Below are 21,413 nucleotides of genomic sequence, written 5' to 3'. Positions count from 1 at the left end.
TCCTCAATGCCATCGGAGGAATCCCGGAACATATTCCAGTCTGTGCAAATAAAACTGTCCTGTAGTTTAGCATCTGCGTCATCTGATCACTTCTTTATTGACTGAGTCACTGGTGCTTCCTGCTTTAGTTTTTGCCTGTAAGCAGGAATCAGGAGGATGGAATTATGGTCAGATGAGGGGGCGAGGGTTGCTGATAATGGGCCTCTGTACACCTATGTAGATATTCCATTTAAAAAAAAATCTGTCGTTTCAATAGTCATTTACAACATTAACAATGTCTACACTGTATTTATGATCAATTTGATGTTATTTTAAAATGGACAAAACATTTGCTTATCTTTCAAAAACAGGGACATTTCTAAGTGACCACAAACTTTTGAACGGTAGTGTATGTAGATATCTTTGTTAGAAAGAATACTATATTTTCCTTGACAGAATGATGCTGAATAGTTCAACTTACTCCACATTCCCCTACAAGCTATTATCCTATAATTGTTATTTAAAAAATACAAATTTAAAAATAAAAAATGGGTGGAAACAGATTTAGTGAAACGTATATTCTGACAAATGTTTCCGTAGTCAGAGTGTAGCTTTGTTCCCACTTTCATCAACCACCCTGCCCCCAACAGGAGCACTGCTATTACATATGCTAAACCAGTGTATGTACAGGCTGTTCTTACTCGTTGCCATAGGGGACGGTCACCCCAGCGACAGGTCCTGTGTCACAGCCAAGGAAGAGGAAGGAGACGTAGCAAGCGGTAGAGATCAGGTTGACCAGCATGGCCATGCGAATGGCCCCCAGGGCTGAGAGGTTCAGCTTCTTGACCAGAAGCCCCCCCAGGAATATCCCCAGACAAGCACAGGGGATGGCCGTCATACCTGGAGAGTTAATACCACCAGGTTAAGCTAATCTCCTTCTCATATACTGCACTGATGCTTCTCATTGTACTGCTCTCTGTCTACTGTGTGGCACCAGGGGGTCTGGGGCTGTATGTATGTGTGTGTATGTGAGAGAGAATGTGTGTGTGTCGTGCATGTGCATGTCACTGACCTAGTAGTTGATTGGCTGAAGAGGTTGTGAGGTTAAACTGCTGCTCCAGGTACTTCCCCAGGAAGGCAGCGAAGCCAGCCACTACACCAATCTCCATACAGGCAGCCAGCGTGATGCAGGTATACACTGGGTTGGACAGGAGGTGCTTGGTCACTTTAGGGATCACTGAAAAGAGAAGACCCTTAATATCAAAGCGTCACATGGACACAGACATCTCTCTCTTGCTATAAATAAAAAATCTGCCAGTTACACTAAACTGGTGAAAGGTTCATATAAAAATCTGAAAACATTTTGTAATTTGTATGTGGAATTTATTTTATTCTTTCCTCATAACTAGTAAAAAGCTACATCATTTCAGTAGAGGCAGAGGATTTAAGTCCCTTGCTTTCTTTTCTCATAACAGACAACATATATAGTACACTACCCCAGATGACTTATCAGACTCAACAGACCAGACTTTACAAAACAGAATCTGGAACTGTGTTCCAGTTTTGAGAAAGAACATTTTCATGAAATAAAATTATCCTACAGCAATGGGAAATGTGAATTATTATGTGGATAATGTATTTAAAAAAGTTGTGAGGGTAGATACATTTTTCGTTCGGGCAAATCAAGTCTGACAGTTTTAAGTGGAAATTACTAACCGTAGAAGCCTTTAAAAATCTTGAATATACTACAAGTTTGCATTTCCTGCTGTGCAGGAAAATTCGCAGCAAAAAAAGTGATCAAATTAAGATTCTACATTTGCACCTACAGATGAAGTCGGAAGTTTACATACACCTTAGACAAATACGGCACAATCTCCGTGGAGGAGATCTTTGTGGGCCATACTCGGCCTTGTCTCAGGATGGTAAGTTGGTGGTTGAAGATATCCCTCTAGTGGTGTGGGGGCTGTGCTTTGGCAAAGTGGGTGGTGTTATGTCCTGCCTGTTTGGCCCTGTCCAGAGGTATCGTCGGACGGGGCCACAGTGTCTCCCGACCCCTCCTGTCTCAGCCTCCAGTATTTATGCTGCAGTAGTTTATGTGTCGGGGGGCTAGGGTCAGTCTGTTATATCTGGAGTATTTATCCTGTCTTATCTGGTGTCCTGTGCAAATTTAAGAATGCTCTCTCTAATTCTCTCTTTCTCTCTCTCTCTTTCGGAGGACCTGAACCCTAGGACCATGCCTCAGGACTACCTGACCTGATGACTCCTTGCTGTCCCCAGTCCACCTGGCCGTGCTGCTGCTCCAGTTTCAACTGTTCTGCCTGCGGCTATGGAACCCTGACCTGTTCACCGGACGTGCTAGCTTGTCTCAGACCTGCTGTTTTCAACTCTCTAGCGATAGCAGGAGTGGTAGAGATACTCTGAATGATCGGCTATGAAAAGCCAACTGACATTTATTTACTCCTGAGGTGAAATGAAATACATTTCAACGCAGTTTTTCAACTTAGTGTATGTAAACTTCTGACCCACTGGAATTGTGATACAGTGAATTATAAGTGAAATAATCTGTCTGAAAACAATTGTTGGAAAAATTACTTGTGTCATGCACAAAGTAGATGTCCTAACCGACTTGCCAAAACTATAGTTTGTTAACAAGAAATTTGTGGAGTGGTTGAAAAATGAGCTTTAATGACTCCAACCAAAGTGTATGTAAACTTCCGACTTCAACTGTACCTACCTCAATTACCTCATAGCCCTACAAATCAACTCGGTACTGGTAACCAGTGTATATGGACAAGTTGTCCTTACTTATTGTGTATTTTTTCAAAATTTTTCTCTCTGCATTGTTGGGAAGGGTCCGTAAGTAAGCACGTCACTGTTAGAATGGAATTAACAAATATATATATATATTAGGATGAGCAATGTCGGAATGGCATTGACTAAAATACAGTAAAATACAGCATATACATATGAAATTAGTAAAGCAGTATGTAAACATTATTAAAGTGACCAGTGATTCCATTTCTATGTACATAGGGCAGCAGCCTCTGAGGTGCAGTGTTGAGTAACCGGGTGGTAGCTGGCTAGTGATGGCTATTTAACAGTCTGACAGCCTTGAGATAGAAGCTGTTTTTCAGTCTCTCAGTCCCAGCTTTGGTGCACCTGCACTGACCTCACCTTCTGGATGAAAGCGGGGTGAACAGGCCGTGGCTCGGGTGGTTGATGTCCTTGATGATCTTTTTGGCCTTCCTGTGACATTGGGTGCTGTAAGTGTCCTGGAAAGCAGGCAGAATGCTCCCGGTGATGCGTTGGGCATACCGCACCACCCTCTGGAGAGCCCTGCGGTTGCGGGCAGTGCAATTGCCATATCAGGTGGTGATACAGCCTGACAGGATGCTTTCAATTGTGCATCTGTAAAAGTTTGTGAGGGTCTTAGGGGCCAAGCCAAATTTCTTCAGCCTCCTGAGGTTGAAGAGGCGCTGTTGTGCCTTCTTCACCACACTGTCTGTGTGGGTGGACCATTTCAAATTTTCAGTGATGTGTACTCCAAGGAACTTGAAGCTTTTCACCTTCTCCACTGCGGTCCCATCGATGTGGATAGAGGCGTGCTCCCTCTGCTGTTTCCTGAAGTCCACGATCAGCTCCTTCATTTTGCTGACGTTGAGCGAGAGGTTATTTTCCTATCACTACTCCGCTAGGGCCCTCACCTCCAGGTGGAGGTGATATGATCCTTAACTAGCCTCTTAAAACATTTCATGATGACAGAAGTTAGTGCTACGGGGCAATAGTCATTTAGTTTAGTCACCTTTGCTTTCTTTGGTACAGAGACAATGGTTGACGTCTTAAAGCAAGTGGGGACAGCAGACTGGAATAAGAGAGATTGAATATGTACGTAAACACTCCAGCCAGCTGGTCTGCGGAAGCTCTGAGGAGGAGTTTAGGGATGATGCCGGGGCCGCAGACTTGCGAGGGTTAACATGCTTAAATGTCTAACTCACGTCGGCCAGAGAGAGCTAGAGACCACAGTCCTTGAATGCGGCCAATTATCCACTGTTTCTGGTATGGGTAGGTTTTTAATAGTCACAGTGGGAACAACGTCCCTTATACACTTCCTGATGAACTCAGTCACTGTGTCCGTGTATACGTCAGTGTTATTCTCAGAGGATACCCGGAACATATCCCAGTCCGCATGATCAAAACAATCTTGAAGAATGGATTCCGATTGGTCAGACCAACGTTGAATAGACCTTAGCATGGGTACTTCCTGTTTGACTTTCTGCCTATAGGAAGGGACGAGCAGGACGGAGTCGTGATCTGATTTGCCGAAGGGAGGGTAGGGGCGGGCCTTGTAGCCATCCCGGAAGGGGGAGTCACAATGGTCGAGTTTTTGATGCGCGAGTACTTCAGACAATGTGTTGATAGAACTTCAGTAACATTTTCCTCAAATTTGCTTTGTTAAAATCCTCAGCAACAATAAATGCGGCCTCAGGATATGTTGTTTCCAGTTTGTTCCTTGAGGATCGTCATGGTATCGGCTTGAGGGGGAATATACTCTTGGGAGGTAATACGGTCAGCATTTGATTGTGAGGTACTCTAACAAATCATGGTGGGATACAGATGGAGAACAAGTGCTGTGCTACACTATATACAATACATAACAAGTGTTAATTTAACTGAACAAATACTAAATGCAATATAAACGAAATAAAAAATAAAATAATCCCCCTCACCTCTGAGCTGCTGAAAGCAGGTGGGGCCGTTGACAGGCTCATGGTTATTGTGTATGACCCCGTTGCTTGACTTGGGCATCTCATTATAGTCCAGGGGTAGAGAGGTAGAGGGGAGCATGGCCTGCTCACTCTCCCCTCCACCGTCCCTGTCCTTCTCTCGGTCTGACAGGGTTTGGGGGAAGCCAAACATGAAGAGGGATGAGAAAAAGAGCAAGGCACCACACAGGAGGAAGCCTCCCCACCAGGCTCCGATCCACCGAGGGTCATCAGAAGTGATGTCCAGTTTACCTGTGCAGACAGAACACTTATCAGACTAATTATTGAGAGGAAAACATTTGCCTCTCGACTTATATTCAACTACTGAGGAATTACAATGTTAGTTTCTAGAGGGAGAGTGTTAATTTAACAATTAGATTATAGGCTCATAATTCAATCATAATTATATAATGTTCATAAACCAAATTAACATTATTTTGGCTTACCTTGAATAACAAAGTACTTAGCTCTAATTATGTGTTGCTAGGTTAATGGACTTCTTAATTGCTTTTCCATAGAACAGTGTTGGGAGTGATGTGAGGTTGTATTTCCCAGTAACTCACTGGTGTCAATGAAGAGGAAGTCCACATAGAACTTGGTGCAGAGGGACCCCAGGAGGAAACCACAGGCAGGCCCAAACACCAAAGTAGAGAAGACGATCCCTGGAATGACATGGAGACAAATAGAGAGATAAGGCTTTATAGTAGTACAGTAGACAACATGTTAACTATCTCATGGATGAAATGTAACAATTCTAAACTCAACCACAAGGTGGTGAACCATGTTCACTAATCCATGGCTTTTTCCAGAGGGCAGTATGGGGCAAGCTTTATAATGCAGAGGGCCATAATCAAGGGACTATTTCATTGTAAAGACACATGTTGTATATAAGCATGCTATGTAAATAATTACGGCAACAAAAAAAATGAGCCAGAGTCAATGAAACTGTATTGAACTGCACTTAAACATGTGTATCACCTCTGATCCCAACCAGACAGATTTGGACAATCATCAACCCACTGATGCCATCCAATAATGAGAGAACTTATACTTGCTCTACATACTGTGCATATCAAAAAAAAATACAAAACTTTATATAAAAGAGACCTACTATAAAACAGTCAAAATCTACAAACTTCACAGCTCTAATAGTGTGACCAGCTGAAGCAGGACTGTGGGACCACACATCCTCATTAAAGTGTTATCTGTCAGAGGGTGAATGAGAGCCTGGCACACAGAGTCAGACAGACAGAGGTGGACAAAGAGCCAGCGCTTATGAAGACCTGGGAGGCTTTATTTGGTCACCTAATCTCCTTTTATCTTTCGACACATTGTCTCATTTAATGTAAACTGATTGATTGAAAGTGGAAACAAAACATCACATTTGAATGTGTTAGTCAGACAGGCATTGGATATTATGGATAACGTGGGTTAAAGCAGTAAGCAGCTCCTGGACCAACTGACACTCCCCAGAGCCTCTAGCTGAAGCTCAGGCCAGTCAAGTCTTGTGCTGTGGAAGCTCAGAGCCCATGGCCATGTTATTACTGAAATAAAATGACACTTAGCGTAACACTGAGCTTTGGCAGGTGCTGTTTGAAAAGCCTGATGGGCAGACAGACATTGGGAGGGGGTTCGACAGGCAGCACTTCACCCAACACCCAATGGACTTCACCCAAGTTCATTCACAGCCAAAAAAACACAGATACTGTAAATGTCAGAAGATAGAAGTGTGCCTCTCTTTTTCATCAGACCTGCACAAGATAAAGTATGTTTGCCGAGTGTTTCCCTTTTCCCACTAGTGCATGGTAGTCAGATTATGCATTATGGGTTTAAACCCTAAAATAGTCATGTTTTAATCTAGCAATGAGTTTACTGGAATTTCACTTTACTTTAAAATGTTACGAACAAAGGACAAACAAAATGATTACGAAACAGTGCTATTTCGGGTGAATCTATTCAGTTGTGCAACTGACTAGGTATCCCACTTCCCTTTCTAGAAAGTGCAGAGAACACTTAAGTCATCTATCTACGTTATATAGGTATGCACGTCTGATTTGACATCGGTTTTGCACGTCAGCATTAAACTAGACATCGGGCCAATGACGATGTTGACATTTTTAGCTAATATCGGCCGATTCCAATATGCTTACCGATATATCGTGCATCCCTAGTATATACATGTACATCACTGTGAATACTGACAATGAGACCCTGCTTCCTGAACATACCACCATACCACTCAAACCTAAGTAGGAATTAAAATGCACATTCAAACACATCAGTTTTAGTGGTTTTTGTATTCCATAGGCTATATGTTTCACATTACTGGCTTGTAAGGTTTTTCTCTCAGTAAATGACTATGTTTCTCCTAGGCAAGGCACAGCAATAAAGTACTGCACATTGTTCCTGTCATAACACAGGACAAATCAGGTCACTTTGTCTGGATAAAGAGAGGGAAGTCTGGAGTGTTTGCTTTAGGGTTGTCAAGCTGGGAACAAAACATATTGCTTCTTCCTGAGACCTAGGAAAAACCCTGGTTGTCTGGGAGGTTGGCAGTAAGGCCAACATTGCCTGTTGGTTGAAGGCAAATGGAGACACAGCTACAGTGAGCTCCAAAAGTATTGGGACTGACAGATTTTTTGTTGTTTTGGCTCTGTACTCCAGCACTTTGAATTAGGAATTATATAATGAATTTGGGGTTAAAGTGCAGACTGTCAGCTTTAATTTGAGGGTATTTATCTATATCGGGTAAATGGTTTAGAAATTACAGCACGTATAGATGATTTCAACGTGCCCGAAAAATGATAATATCGGTCCCATGACTTGAATAGGATTTGTGCCACAAAACGTTAGCATGTGGAAACAGTGCCAGGGAAACTAAACCAAAGCATGGATTGCCGTCATAGTCCATAGATTGCTTACAGGGTAAGGAAACCAATATGGCATTTTGTAATTTGGGTGAACTATCCCTTTAAATAATAACGTGTTACTTTTGCAATATTATTGCCCTTTTTCTTTGTTGGAACAAATTAAAATCACTCCCCCTATCCTACATTCGCCATGGTTCGCGCTCTTCCTGCATGTGCATGAATGTTGCAGCATGTAGCTGGTAAGGCAGCTGGTAGCTAGATAGCTAGCAAGATGGCAGAGACAATAGCCTTTATTGTGGAAGTAGTCACATTATTTTAAATTGGTAGAAGAAAAGGACAGATGTTACCCCTCAGATCTTTACTGATGCTACTTGCAGGATTCATACGCAAACACAGGATCATCGGGTTCAGGCGATTGGCCCATTTATTGTCTGGTAATAAAGCAAACAGCGTAGCTAGGTGATCATATTAGGCTCAGTTGATAAGAAATTACATTTCTCCAGCTCTGTCTTCACAATAAAAGGAAAGGGCACTACAATTACACAATGTGATCGTATAGTTTAAAACAGAAGCCTCTTGTCCTTGCATTTGAGCTCTCCCTTTACTGCCAATATGGTTTTATTTTATTGATTTTAAGTATTGTAAAGGAGATATGGAGTCTGTCTTTATTACTTGAGCTGGTATAGCCCAGAGTTATAGATTAGGCTGTTGACGGTAGGATATGCAAGCCATTCAAAGATAGTCAATTGGGCATAAGAATGAATGACCAACACGTGCAAGGCCTCTTCAGAGGGTTTTCTGTTTTTGGTAACGCAAAAGTAATGTAACTAGTTACTTTCCATAATAAGTAACATAACAAGTTACTTTTATTGCAAGTAACATTGTAACGCAACAAGTTACTTTTAAAAGTACCGTTCCCCAACACTGCTCTAGGATCAATCACTTTGTCTGTAGTCTTGAACCAGACTCCAGTAGTCTGTCATCTATTTCTCCAAACAGCTGTAACAACAATTGTTGATCTCTGACTGTGATTGAATAGCCTACAAGTCAATTCCAGTGAAACAACAACTTATGCACCGAATGATCACTCTTAGCTTCACCATGGTGTCCTACAGTAAGTCATTCCTGACAGACAAATAAAATACTACATGGAACAAAACTATTCCCATAATAGTACATAGAGTTGTAAAAATGTAATAAAAGCAGGAGAGCGAAAGCAAAAAAAGCAGATTATGCCAATAAAGTTGTCATGCATGCTGACAGCGTTTTCAGGAGAAACTCCAGCACAGTTTCAATCTTGTGTATACACTAAATGGCCTATTGTGCATCAAATTAGTGCTGTGCAGTCACTGTTTCAAGCTTTTCCTTAGAAACAGAGTGTTGTTTCCAAATAGCAACAACGCCACCATTGTTCTCACCACAGGAAACATCAAAGAAGAAAAACTCAGTTAGTGATATCACCTTTCAGAGGCTTGCCGTTTAAGGCGTCAGCAAGCCTCAGTGCCGAACGAGTGTGCTCGCATACTCCCTTAAAAGCAGCAATAGTACTGTATGTCCATTTTTAGACAACGTAGCCAGTATATGCTTCCTCAAAATAGTCCGAATTAATTTAAGATAACGCCAGAAATCTGTTGTTCATTTTGACGTTTTTGCCGAAGGGATCTTAGTCGCGCAATTTTACATCTAAGATGTGCAGTATTTTTCAATGAAAACGAGTCATCTCTCCTTGAATGACAACAAAGAATTTATTGAAGAATCGCATCAGTTGACCAATGACCAACAAAGGGGCATAGACTTCGACTCCGAACCTCAGTTTGCCTTTAGAAAAAAAAACATCACCGAAGTCCAAAACAAACAAAAACGTCACAGAATGACATCATAATATATGCACAAACTCTATCAAACTGTTTTGGCTGGGAAGCATGCTGACGCCTTTCAAGTAAGTCCATAATCACTCACTTACAGGCTCAAAGCTTAAACCAAACTCACTGTTTTCAGAAACACTATCTCCTTGGTAATCACACTCAACTATCCTACATCTGTTGCACAAGACATGTCATAAACCTAATATATTCAACCTTTTTCAAGGACCATGCCTTCTGTGCATCTGATAGTAAGAAAATGAGAGGCATATGATTTTTTAAAATTCTATTTTATTTTTCACCACTTTTTTCTCCCCAATTGGTAGTAGTTACAGTCTTGTCTCATTGCTGCAACTCCCGTACTGGCTCGGGAGAGGCGAAGGGCGAGAGCCATGCGTCCTCCGAAACACAACCCAACAAAGCCGCACTGCTTCTTGACACAATGCCCATCCAACCCAGAAGCCAGCCGCACCAAAGTGTCAGAGGAAACACCGTACACCTGTGACTGTGTCAGCATGCACTGTGCCCGGCCCGCCACAGGAGTCGCTAGTGAGCGATGAGACAAGGATATCCCTGCTGGCCAAACCCTCCCTAACGCAGATGACGCTGGGCCAATTGTGCGCCGCCCCATGGGCCTCCCGGTCGCGGCCAGCTGCGACAGAGCCGGGACTTGAACCCAGAATCTCTAGTGGCACAGCTAGTGCCTTAGACCACTGCGCCACTCAGGAGGCCTGGAGGGCATATGACTTTGCTGTCATCCTGCAGGTTTAAGCGTTTCTGATGAGGAAAATAATGCTGAGACTTAACATTCCATAGCAGTGAACGCAAGACATTCTTAGTGATATGAACCTGGGACAGAAGCTACCCAGCCCTGCCTGAGTCACAACAAACACAGAGCTGCAGAACTTCCACAGTGCTTCGAGCCATTCCCCTCTCCTTTTGTCTTATCGAGAAGACATGAAATGGCCAGCAAAACGGTCTAAGAGATGTTTTATTTTTTAGAGCTGTCAAAAGAAAAGCTCACTCTAAGGACAAGCAAGAACACCCAGTGTTTCTCTCTCCAGGCAGGCAGGTGCACCACATGAGCCTACCACTCCCCTACTGAGGACAAACAGGCAGCCCCCACCTATTTCCCTCTCTCTCTCATCCTCATCTCAGGACAGTAGGTACAAAAGCAAGTGATCATCTCCCCAGTTCCTGACATCAAGCGGATAGGCCTCCTTTCACCATTTCACTCTCTCTCCCTCTCTTCCTCTCACACTTTTCTGAGGAGCTCAGGTTCAACTATGGGATAATGAATGTGGTGTGGCCCTATGTGAGAGGTGATTTTGCATGGTTCATTTATGAGATTTCCCTCTAGGCCACCACTGACAGGCTTGGTTGCATGTTGCATGGCCTCTGGTTATTCCCCAACCATCTTGTGGGTGAACCAGTTCAAATGTTTTCAAGTCTCAAGTCTGAGCATTGCTAGATGACAGTGATAGGAAGCATTTTACTCTGCATGGGGAGGTTACAGTACAAGCAAATGAGAATGAAAACAAAACATGCCTTAAACAAAAAATGACTTTCATTCATTTTAAGTTCTATGAAAACAGTTAAGACAAAACTTCTATATTATACTATGCATGATAAATAATGGACATTTTCATTTAATTAAATAAATCTTCATCTTAATTAAGGCCATAACCTGAGTCAAATGGTCTTGTTGGTAATCGTCCAAAATATTTCCCTTAATTGCCTCTGAAATCCCATTTTCTTCCAACAGTCCTGTTATAGAACAAGTACAAAACAAACTAATTTGTTCCTGTTGTACTTTGCTCGAGCATTTAAGTATCCCGTGAATTATACTCTCTGTAGAGCATGTCAGATGTAATTCAATAAAACCGCTGGGCTCTAGTCTTTCTGTCTTCCACTAATTTGCTTAGAGAGCAACAGAACCAGGCTGCACTTCCTGCTGTCTATAAATCACATCCTTTAGTGATATTAATTAACCCAGTGGTCCATACCACTGACCGACAGCACAGACTTTTTTGGGAAAATGAAAATGTTAGTCTCTATGCTCTATGTTGTAATAAATGCTGCATCTATGAACATAAAACAGGGGAAGGTTTGCATATCATAAGATAATACGTAGTACTGGGTACTTCCAACAAACACAGATTCAGAAGTTCTATATATCTGCGGAGGAGGGCTTTTCTTCCAGAGACGTAGGTTTAATAGAGATGCAATAGAAGTGACAATGTCATGTCTAACATTGTAACCCTGATCTAAAGGCAGGAGGGGCCTTTTCCTCCACTAATGTGTGTATTGAGTCAAGCAAAGTTGTATTTTACAGGCACCTCCAGTTTATACAGCTCCCTCTAATGGACCTTCCTAACACAATACAGACATTAAACCAGAATGCAGGCCATAAAAGACAGTGACCAGCCTTTCACTGTTCCTGGCACCATCACTCCAGAGCCTAATGAAACCTCTTGAGAAAATGGTTTCAAAGCTATTCAACTCATCAAACACATAAGCCAACATACAAGCACTTCATATCACAGGTGTAATGCTGCACTGTATATGTATGTACCCAATAGCATGTTCTGTGCACGGGACAGTATGCACACTATGCTAGTGGCATATGCAATGAAACACAGAGAGACACAGAGTTATGTAACCATCCAAAATATACTAACCATGTACAGTGGGGCAAAAAAGTATTTAGTCAGCCACCAATTGTGCAAGTTCTCCCACTTAAAAAGATGAGAGATGCCTGTAATTTTCATCATAGGTACACTTCAACTATCCAGTTTGATTTCTATTTGTAACTGTGCTATTTCACAAAATTCCTGAACCTATATACATTTTACAGGCCCCGTATGCTTTACATTGGTTATCTTGTTATTAGTCCCACCCTTCAGCTCCATTCAACCCCACCCAACTATCTCTCAACATCATCCATTTTGGGTTTCTATTTGCCATATATTTTTCAACTGTGCTGTGATGCTTCACAAACAAATTGAACCTTTCTATTCTCATAGCTTCTACGGATTGTAAATTAAAAATATTTTTTTTTGCTAAAATAATTATTATATTATTGATTGATTGACTTTTGTGATTGATTTTCAAATCACCCAGTATTGCTACAGTGGGGCAAAAAAGTATTTAGTCAGCCACCAATTGTGCAAGTTCTCCCGCTTAAAAGATGAGAGATGCCTGTAATTTTCATCATAGGTACACTTCAACTATGACTGACAAAATTAGAAAGAAATATCCAGAAAATCACATTGTAGGATTTTTAATGAATTTATTTGCAAATTATGGTGGAAAATAAGTATTTGGTCACCTACAAACAAGCAAGATTTCTGGCTCTCACAGACCTGTATCTTCTTCTTTAAGAGGCTCCTCTGTCCTCCACTCGTTACCTGTATTAATGGCACTTGTTATCAGTATAAAAGACACCTGTCCACAACCTCAAACAGTCACACTCCAAACTCCACTATGGCCAAGACCAAAGAGCTGTCAAAGGACACCAGAAACAAAATTGTAGACCTGCACCAGGCTGGGAAGACTGAATCTGCAATAGGTAAGCAGCTTGGTTTGAAGAAATCAACTGTGGGAGCAATTATTACTTATTTTCCACCATAATTTGCAAATAAATGCATAAAAAAATCCTACAATGTGATTTTCTGGATTTTTTTTCTTCATGTTGTCTGTCAAAGTTGAAGTGTACCTATGATGAAAATTACAGGCCTCTCTCATCTTTTTAAGTGGGAGAACTTGCACAATTGGTGGCTGACTAAATACTTTTTTGCCCCACTGTACCTGCAGCGTTAGTTCTAGGCAAATGCTGCAATTCTTCAGCCATTCCTGGACCTGTGACCAAAAAACGAGCTACATATGGGCAATAACCAAATAAATGATCTAATGATCTGCCTCCTCACAGCAGAATCTGCAGAGCTGGGAAGATTCTATCCCCCATATATATAACATTCTATTGGTTGCAAGAATTCTGTATAGTAATTTAAATGGAAGAATTCGAAGTTTTGCATCCGGCGTTGTTTTGCATATCAAATCATAAACCATGTGCCATGGAATGGGTACATCGAAAATCTCTTCCCAACTATTATGCAATTTATATGGCACAGCTGTCAGTTTTTTGGTCCTTAAATGAAATTGGTATATGTTTTTATTTATCACACTTTTCTTTCACCAGTTATGTTCTTTTAATACAGGGTTGACAAACATGTTCCTTACTTTTTTCCCCCTTCTACTTGCCTCTTCCATTTTTGTGGTGATGCTGCAATTAATTGGTTGTAATTTTGTGTAGAGCAGACATTTCCATATGTCTGTGTTAGCTGCATGTGTGACATAACTCCACCAGTCCTATTTATGATATCATTCACAAAAATGATACCTTTTTAAAAATTTAATTTCTTCAAAAAATTCAGTTCATCAATTAGTATATTCGAGTTTAACCACAATATTTGTTGTATTATTTGTTCTGTCTTTTCAGGTGGATTAAACTGAAATTACAACCAACTTTCTACGGTTTGTTTAAAAAATAAAGATATTTTGGAGATTATTTCCTTTTCAAACAATCGAAAGTGGGTCATTTTCAGTTCATTTTCTTGCTTTTCTCTCTGTGCAGAGTGATTCTTTGTTCCCCTCCATTAATCCTGCTCAAGTTTACTAAGCATCTAGGAGAGTAATCCTCCAGAGCCCAGTGAGAATATAAGCACACAGTGCAATGTGGGAGGCCAAACAACTGCCTGCCCACCCCAGGCCACTTTCATAGAGGGCCAGATTGAGAGGCAGAGACAGAGATCATCCTTAAACTAGTGCCAACTGCCAGGGTTTCAGAGTCTCAGACCTTTTTGGGTTACGCTACACACTGACTGGGTGTCACAAAAAACAACAACACAATGTACAGGACAGGAAGGGTAGGAGGACATTCATACAACTGCAGGTCTGGACACAAAACAAACGTTAGTTTACTGTAACATTGTTTGTGTTAGGATTTGGCAGTATACAGTATATACCATATACGCAGTATATGGAAATAACCACAATATGTTTTTTCAATACTGTTAAAACCATAAAACATATTTCTTTCAAGTTTTTCAAAACATTGTAATATTTGTAGGTATTTTTTAAGTAAATACCTGCAGTCAATTTGTGCAATAAGTTAAGGGATAAAGCAGATCACATTCTTCATTTCACCTGTCAAATTATGTTACACTATGAAGCTTACCATAGTTCCCCAGAACAGTTGAGCCAGTCACATGTTTGTTTGTAAATAGCACAATGAGAGAAAGCAGGAGCAGGTGAGTCCAGCTGTGCATTGCAGGGGTTTTATATTAAAAGTCAACCCTGTTTTCTTCACTCAATAGAGTGTTCAGGATTTCACAGAAAAAAACATTAGTGGAACACAATCGGCAGAAAATAGCTTAATTTTCATCAGATGACAACAGAAGTGACGCTATTTGGCTGGCAGCCAAACAAGAAAGAGCTTACAATGAAAAAGCAAGGTATTTTTTGCAAAAACGATGCGTGGCCATCATATTTCTAATGTGTATCATAGAAAGAATGTAGCCAGCTACATTTCCTGATGTTTTGCTTAAAGTTAATCTAGCATTTTACTGGAGAAAAGTAATCTGGCTACAACTAGAAAAGTACCAGAGAAAATTAGCTACACATCAGTCAGAGCGCTGTCTTGTGATAGAATGCCTGTTTGTGAATTCTCATCTGAGAAGGGAATTGCAACTGAAGCACAAAATTTGTCTGATGCCGAGCAGAAATTACAATAAGAAGCTTTTTTACAAAACGCAGCAAGATATTTCTTATGCATATTATAATTTTGTCCTGTGTAAAAAAAAATGCAGAAATCTGTGTTATCGCGACCCTGAAGTTTAACGTGCTAGTTATATAAGTGGCTGAATTAATAAGGTGACGGGGCATCATATTGTGTTAGCTTTCTGCCGTGTTTGAGAAGTCAATGCCATTTGGATAAGTTATTTGTACAGCTGTCAATATCTTGATATCCTTTAGTTTTTTCTCCTCTCCGTTCTCAGCTGGTCTTCTCCTCGCCCCTCTTCTCCGATCAGAGCATGAAGGCCCATTGCCCTAGTGTCTCCGGACTCCATTCAAACACCATGTACACATGCTGCTCCAGAGCAAGTACAGTTCCTTCAGACAAGCACGCATCAAAACTTTGTTTAATTTCACAATATCTCTCGTTCACATTCGCTTGTAAATGTCCAAACACACCAAAAATGACATTTGGTAGCTCCCACCCATATATATGTATTATTTTATGAGCTGGATTGCCTGTCTTTGTAATTTGTTTATTTTATTTTGCACTTGTTAGCATTTAGCTAACAGCCTCAAATAGATATTCGCTATTACCTGTGCTAACTTTGTTAGCATTCTGGTAATAGACGTCTAATGGATTTTCTTGCGTTGTTATGGCGCCCCCTTGTGTACTAAGCCAGTAATACCGTATATTCCGGGATGATAGAAGGACGGTATGACAATATGAAAATCTAGATACCGCCCAACCATAGTTTGCATCAGTAATATCACTTTCTATTGACCTTCAGATAAAGCCATGTGTGATAAGTACAGTGGACCACTGCTGCCTGGAGTGATTAAAGACCAAGACCATGGGTAGGAACCTGCTGAGACTGGGCCGTGTGCACACTGGTACAAAACAAACATCAGATAGCCTAAAGAGAATTTAAACACTAAATAAGTTGATAAAGTTGAAGTCGGAAGTTTACATACACCTTACATACACATTTAAACTTAGTGTTTTCACATTTCCTGACATTTAATCCTAGTAAAACTTTCCCTGTCTTAGGTCAGTTAGGATCACCACTTCATTTTAAGAATGGGACATGTCAGAATAATAGTAGAGAGAACGATTTCTTTCAGCTTTTATTTCTTTCATCACATTCCCAGTGGGTCAGAAGTTTACATACACTCAATTTGTATTTGGTAGCATTGCCTTTAAATTGTTTAACTTGGAGCAAACATTTCGGGTAGCCTTCCACAAGCTTCCCACAATAAGTTGGGTGATCTTTGGCCCATTCCTCATGACAGAGCTGGTGTAACTGAGTCAGGTTTGTAGACCTCCTTGCTTACACACGCTTTTTCAGTTCTGCCCACAAATTCTCTATAGGATTTAGGTCAGGGCTTTGTGATGGCTACTCCAATACTATGACTTTGTTGTCCTTAAGCCATTTTGCCACAACTTTGGAAGTATGCTTGCGGTCATTGTCCATTTGGAAGACCCATTTGATACCAAGCTTTAACTTCCTGACTGATGTCTTGAGATGTTGCTTCAATATATCCACATAATTTTCCTACCTCATGATGCCATCTATTTTGTGAAGTGCACTAGTCCCTCCTGCATCAAAGCACCCCCCCAACATGATGCTGCCACCCGAGTGCTTCACGGTTGGGATGATGTTCTTCAGCTTACAAGCGTCCCCCTTTTTCCTCCAAACATAACGATGGTCATTATGGCCAAACAGTTCTATTTTTGTTTTATCAGACCAGAGGACATTTCTCCAAAAAGTACGATCTTTGTCCCCATGTGCAGTTGCAAACCGTAGTCTGGCTTTTTTTAATGGCAGTTTTGGAGCAGTGGCTTCTTCCTTGCTGAGCGGCCTTTTAGGTTATGTCGATATAGGACTCGTTTTACTGTGGATATAGATACTTTTGTACCTGTTTCCTTCAGCATCTTCACAAGGTCATTTGCTGTTGTTCTGTGATTGATTTGCACTTTTCGCACCAAAGTACGTTCATCTCTAGCAGACAGAACGCGTCTCCTTCCTGAGCGGTATGACGGTTGCGTAGTCCCATGGTGTTTATACTTGCGTAGTATTGTTTGTACAGATGGACATGGTAACTTCAGGCATTTGCAAATTGCTCCCAAGAATGAACCAGACTTGTGGAGGTATACAAATATTTTTCTGAGGTCTTGGTTGATTTCTTTTGATTTACCAATGATGTCAAGCAATGATGCACTGAGTTTGAAGGTAGGCCTTCAAACTACCTTCAAACTCAGTGGGGGAAAGGGGAAATACATCCACAGGTACACGTCCAATTGGCTCAAATTATGTCAATTAGCCTATCAGAAGCTTCTAAAGCCATGACATAATTTTCTGTAATTTTTCAAGCTGGTTAGGGCACAGTCAACTTAGTGTATGTAAACTTCTGACCCAATGGAATTGTGATACAGTGAATTACAAGTGAAATTATCTGTCTGTAAACAATTGTTGGAAAAATTACTTGTCGTGCACAAAATAGATGTCCTAACCGACTTGCCAAAACTATAGTTTGTGAACAAGAAATTTGTGGAGTGGTTTAAAAACTAGTTTTAATGACTCCAACCTAAGTGTATGTAAACTTCCGACTTCAACTGTATATACAGAACACTGAAATAAACGAGACGACGTGGAGGAGTTGGACTATAAATCTAGAAAATGTTCAAACAATATCCTGTCTTTACACTATATCAACTCTGGCCAAAATACCCTCCCTCCTTCTCTTCCTCCTTCTTTCCAGTAAACTACACAGACGATAGGGTCTGCCCGTAAAAAGGCTTTGACGAGTCTTTCTTCTAGGGAGAAGCCCTACATGGAAAGAAGGCATTGGGTCGTCAGACTCAGCACGGGCCGTTCTCTGTGTGCCCAGCAGAATAAACTGACAGGGAATAACATTCACATTGAAAGTCTATGAAATGGATTGGACAGTTCTGTGATGCCCCTACGGAAGGGTCAGCAACTTATTAACGCTGAGCAACGTGAGGCGACAAAGCGCAATATCTTCGAGACATGTCACATATAGTCTACACAATGTGCTCCCTGGTCTCGCCCAACAAGTTTCCTCTTCCCTCTCTCTCCACGGAGCTCAATGTGCTCTGAAATAGCACCTTATTGTTCTGTCAAGGCAACTTTTGAAGGGTAGTTTAGGATGGGGGGAAATGTAACTGAATACATTACGAGTGTTAACTTTTCTGACCTGGAAGGCGAAGCAATGAGGAAATGGGCGGTCGGCCAAACTTCTCCATTCAACTACTGCTAAAGTTACAGTATCTCTCCAACAATGCCTTACCTATGAAGTCATCTGTTGTCAAGCAAAACATCTCCACCAAGGTTATTCACATTCTAACAAGGGGAAAGAGATATTGAATTATAGTACCTAAAAAGCAAACTATGACTCCTACCTTGAGTCAGAACGCTGTCTAGTGATAGAATGCCCTTCCGTGAATTCTCATCTGAGTGCACAAAATTTGCCTGATGCTGAGCAGAAATTACAATAAGAAGCATTTTACATCTGTGTTTTCAAAATGCTGCAAGATATTTTTTATGCGTTTTATATATTTTTTCCTGTAACACTGAATAACTTTAACTAGCAAGTTAAAGTTATGGGTTGCGTTATTCCCCCCTTATCTCCGAGCAGGCAGGCCGTTGCCCTAGCAACTTCAGACTCCACACAGACACAGCGTGTGTACACATCCTGCTCCAGAGTGAGTACTGTTTTTCCTTTAGACAAGCATGGGTCAAAACTTTGTTCATTTGCACAATGTCTCTCATTCACATTGTAAATGTCCAAACTCACCAAAAATGACATTCGGTAGCTCCTACCTCTATATGAATTTCTTTACGAGCTGGATTGCCTGTGTTTGCATTAAGTTGATTTTCGTTTGAGCTTGTTAGTATTTAGAAAACAGCCCCCATGAAAATTCACTATTAATTGTGCTAATTCTGTTAGCATTCTGGGATGATAGAAGGAAGGTATGATGACATAAAATCTGGATACCGCCCAACCATAGTTTGCATCAGTAAAATCCCTTTCTATTGACCTTCAAATAAAGCCATGTGTGTTAAGTAAAGTAGACCAAAATACCCTTCCTGCCTCCAGTAAACTGCACAGCCTGTCCCTTTCCCCATTGTTATTGGATAATTGTCCTCAAACTCTCTATTTCTACCTGGCATTTGCTATGTCCTGCTGCAAAAATACAGAGCAACACTGCAGTGCAATAACTTTGCAACATCTTAGGTATAGTCTATTGCCAAGAACGATAATAACCAAGAACGCTAGTAACCTAAATGTTTTGGTAAACTTTACTTCCTTCGAACTTGGACCATTAAAGAGATGGGGTGTTTTTACAGTTGCTTGAGTCTGTTCCATTCACTGGGGATTAGGTAAGCATCAGGCCAACTGAAACATGGGTCTGTTTTCAGAACACACCACTATACTAGGAGATGCAAATCACACTGACTTTGATTTATTGTCAGAAGGAGTGCATATAACAGTGGTCACCAACTCGCGATCGACTGGTCGATCTTCAAGGCATTCCTATTCGATCACCAAACATTTCTGTAAAAAACCCAATGAAACAGCCTTGTGTCCTTATTTTTTTAAATTTTTTTGTGCTGTTGGCAGTAGGGGCATTTGTTTCAGCAGCCCTAGCGCCGGGAATGCAGTGGTCCCATTTTTAACCTTTTCATGTGTCTGAGGATAGACCTCCGCCTACCCGGCAGGCCCAGAGAGCAAATCAAGTGTACCTCCAGGCCTACCTTTGGCCAATCAGACAGCTCAGATCACAGAGTCTGCACAGTTTCCTCGAGCCATAGACCGTAACAAGAAGCCTTGAGCGCACAGCAAAGTTGATACTGTGAGATTTAAAAAGATTTAAAATCATGACTAGAGAGAGACTTAACAAATATAGCAAAGCTCTGCTGTTTTTACGAGTAAGTTCATGTTTAAGTTGCTATTCAGCACTATTAACACATTGTTCAACACTTTTATAAGCCATAAAATTCACTACAACCAGCACTGCTGCTGTAATGAATGAGTTTGGCAAAGTGTTTCAATAAGCTTGCGTTGTTATTATTACCGGCTTGTCTCTTTTTTTATGTCAAGTTAAAAAAATGATTATGATAAACACTCAGTAATTACAGTATCAGGCTGTATCAAAGCAAACGTTGAGTCTAATTTTCTACGTAAGATTCCCATATATTTCAACATTAGAAATCGGTTAAAAGGGAAGCGTAGAAATATGTTAAAAATATCAGAGGAAAATACATCTTAGAGTTTATAACAATTCAGCCAGAAACCCTTTAACCCTAATCCAGAATTCCTTAGAGAGCAACTTTCACTTCTGACCCTGCATTAATACCGTTTGGGCATTTCCTCCACACTTACTCTCTGAGTTGACTTCCTTGACCTTGAACACATAAGGCATAAAAAAGTCCAAACATCTCTGCATCAGCTTCACATGTCATCAATTACAAGCTGTTGCTCACACCCTGGTTTCATTAGAAGAAGGATTTCTATCTTAAATGGTCTTAGCGGTCTTAATCCTTTCCGAGTTAGTTATTCATTAATAAGAAGGAGGAAGGCGACGTGATGCCTTAACCTCTGGTGTCAAATGGTAACCCCTAGAATAGTGTGATAATATCCATATTGGTTAAGACTTCAAAAAGTAAAAAAAGATGACTACATTTGTGCACTTAAGTCAAGCTCTAATGTAACATTTTGAAAGGAAACATAATGTATGTTAACCTGAACTACACTAGTCTACACACTGAGGGAGCAGGCTCACATGGGGAAAAATCTGATCCTATTTGAACCTTTTACTTAGTCTGATTTAAACCTTTTACTGAGTCTGATACGAGGTTCAAGATCAATCAACTCCATTTGCGCGTGCAGTGGAAAAATAAGAATGTGAACTATGATGAAGGCCATTGACGAAAGTGTGTCTGAGACTTGCCGGCGCCAGGGCCTATTGTGATGATTCAATCCCAATTTATGACATTGTCCGGATGGCTGGCCATATGTTTGCTATCACAGTCAAACACACCTTATCCGTGGCTTTCTCCGTGGCGGGACGCTCCCAATGTTCCATGGACAGATGAAAACTTGAATCAACGTAAATA

The 21,413-nt window shown here is 40.9% G+C and overlaps 1 protein-coding gene across 2 annotated transcripts in view; it reads right to left on the bottom strand.

The window, feature by feature from the left end:
* Positions 1–21,413, bottom strand: part of LOC135509355 (solute carrier organic anion transporter family member 3A1-like) — a 68,872-nt gene that overhangs the window by 5,909 nt on the left and 41,550 nt on the right. For both annotated transcript variants that reach the window (XM_064929951.1, XM_064929952.1), the window contains exons 3-6: positions 5,306–5,404; positions 4,707–4,994; positions 1,052–1,216; positions 681–879 (exon numbers count right to left, since the gene is read on the bottom strand). In XM_064929951.1, the coding sequence (XP_064786023.1) occupies positions 681–879; positions 1,052–1,216; positions 4,707–4,994; positions 5,306–5,404 (751 nt within the window). The remainder of the gene's footprint in view (positions 1–680; positions 880–1,051; positions 1,217–4,706; positions 4,995–5,305; positions 5,405–21,413) is intronic.

The sequence above is a fragment of the Oncorhynchus masou genome, chromosome 22, assembly GCF_036934945.1.
Source record: "Oncorhynchus masou masou isolate Uvic2021 chromosome 22, UVic_Omas_1.1, whole genome shotgun sequence".
NCBI lineage: Eukaryota > Metazoa > Chordata > Actinopteri > Salmoniformes > Salmonidae > Oncorhynchus > Oncorhynchus masou.
The sequence above is the reverse complement of the archived record's forward strand: the minus strand, read 5'-3'. Positions and strand labels throughout refer to the sequence as shown.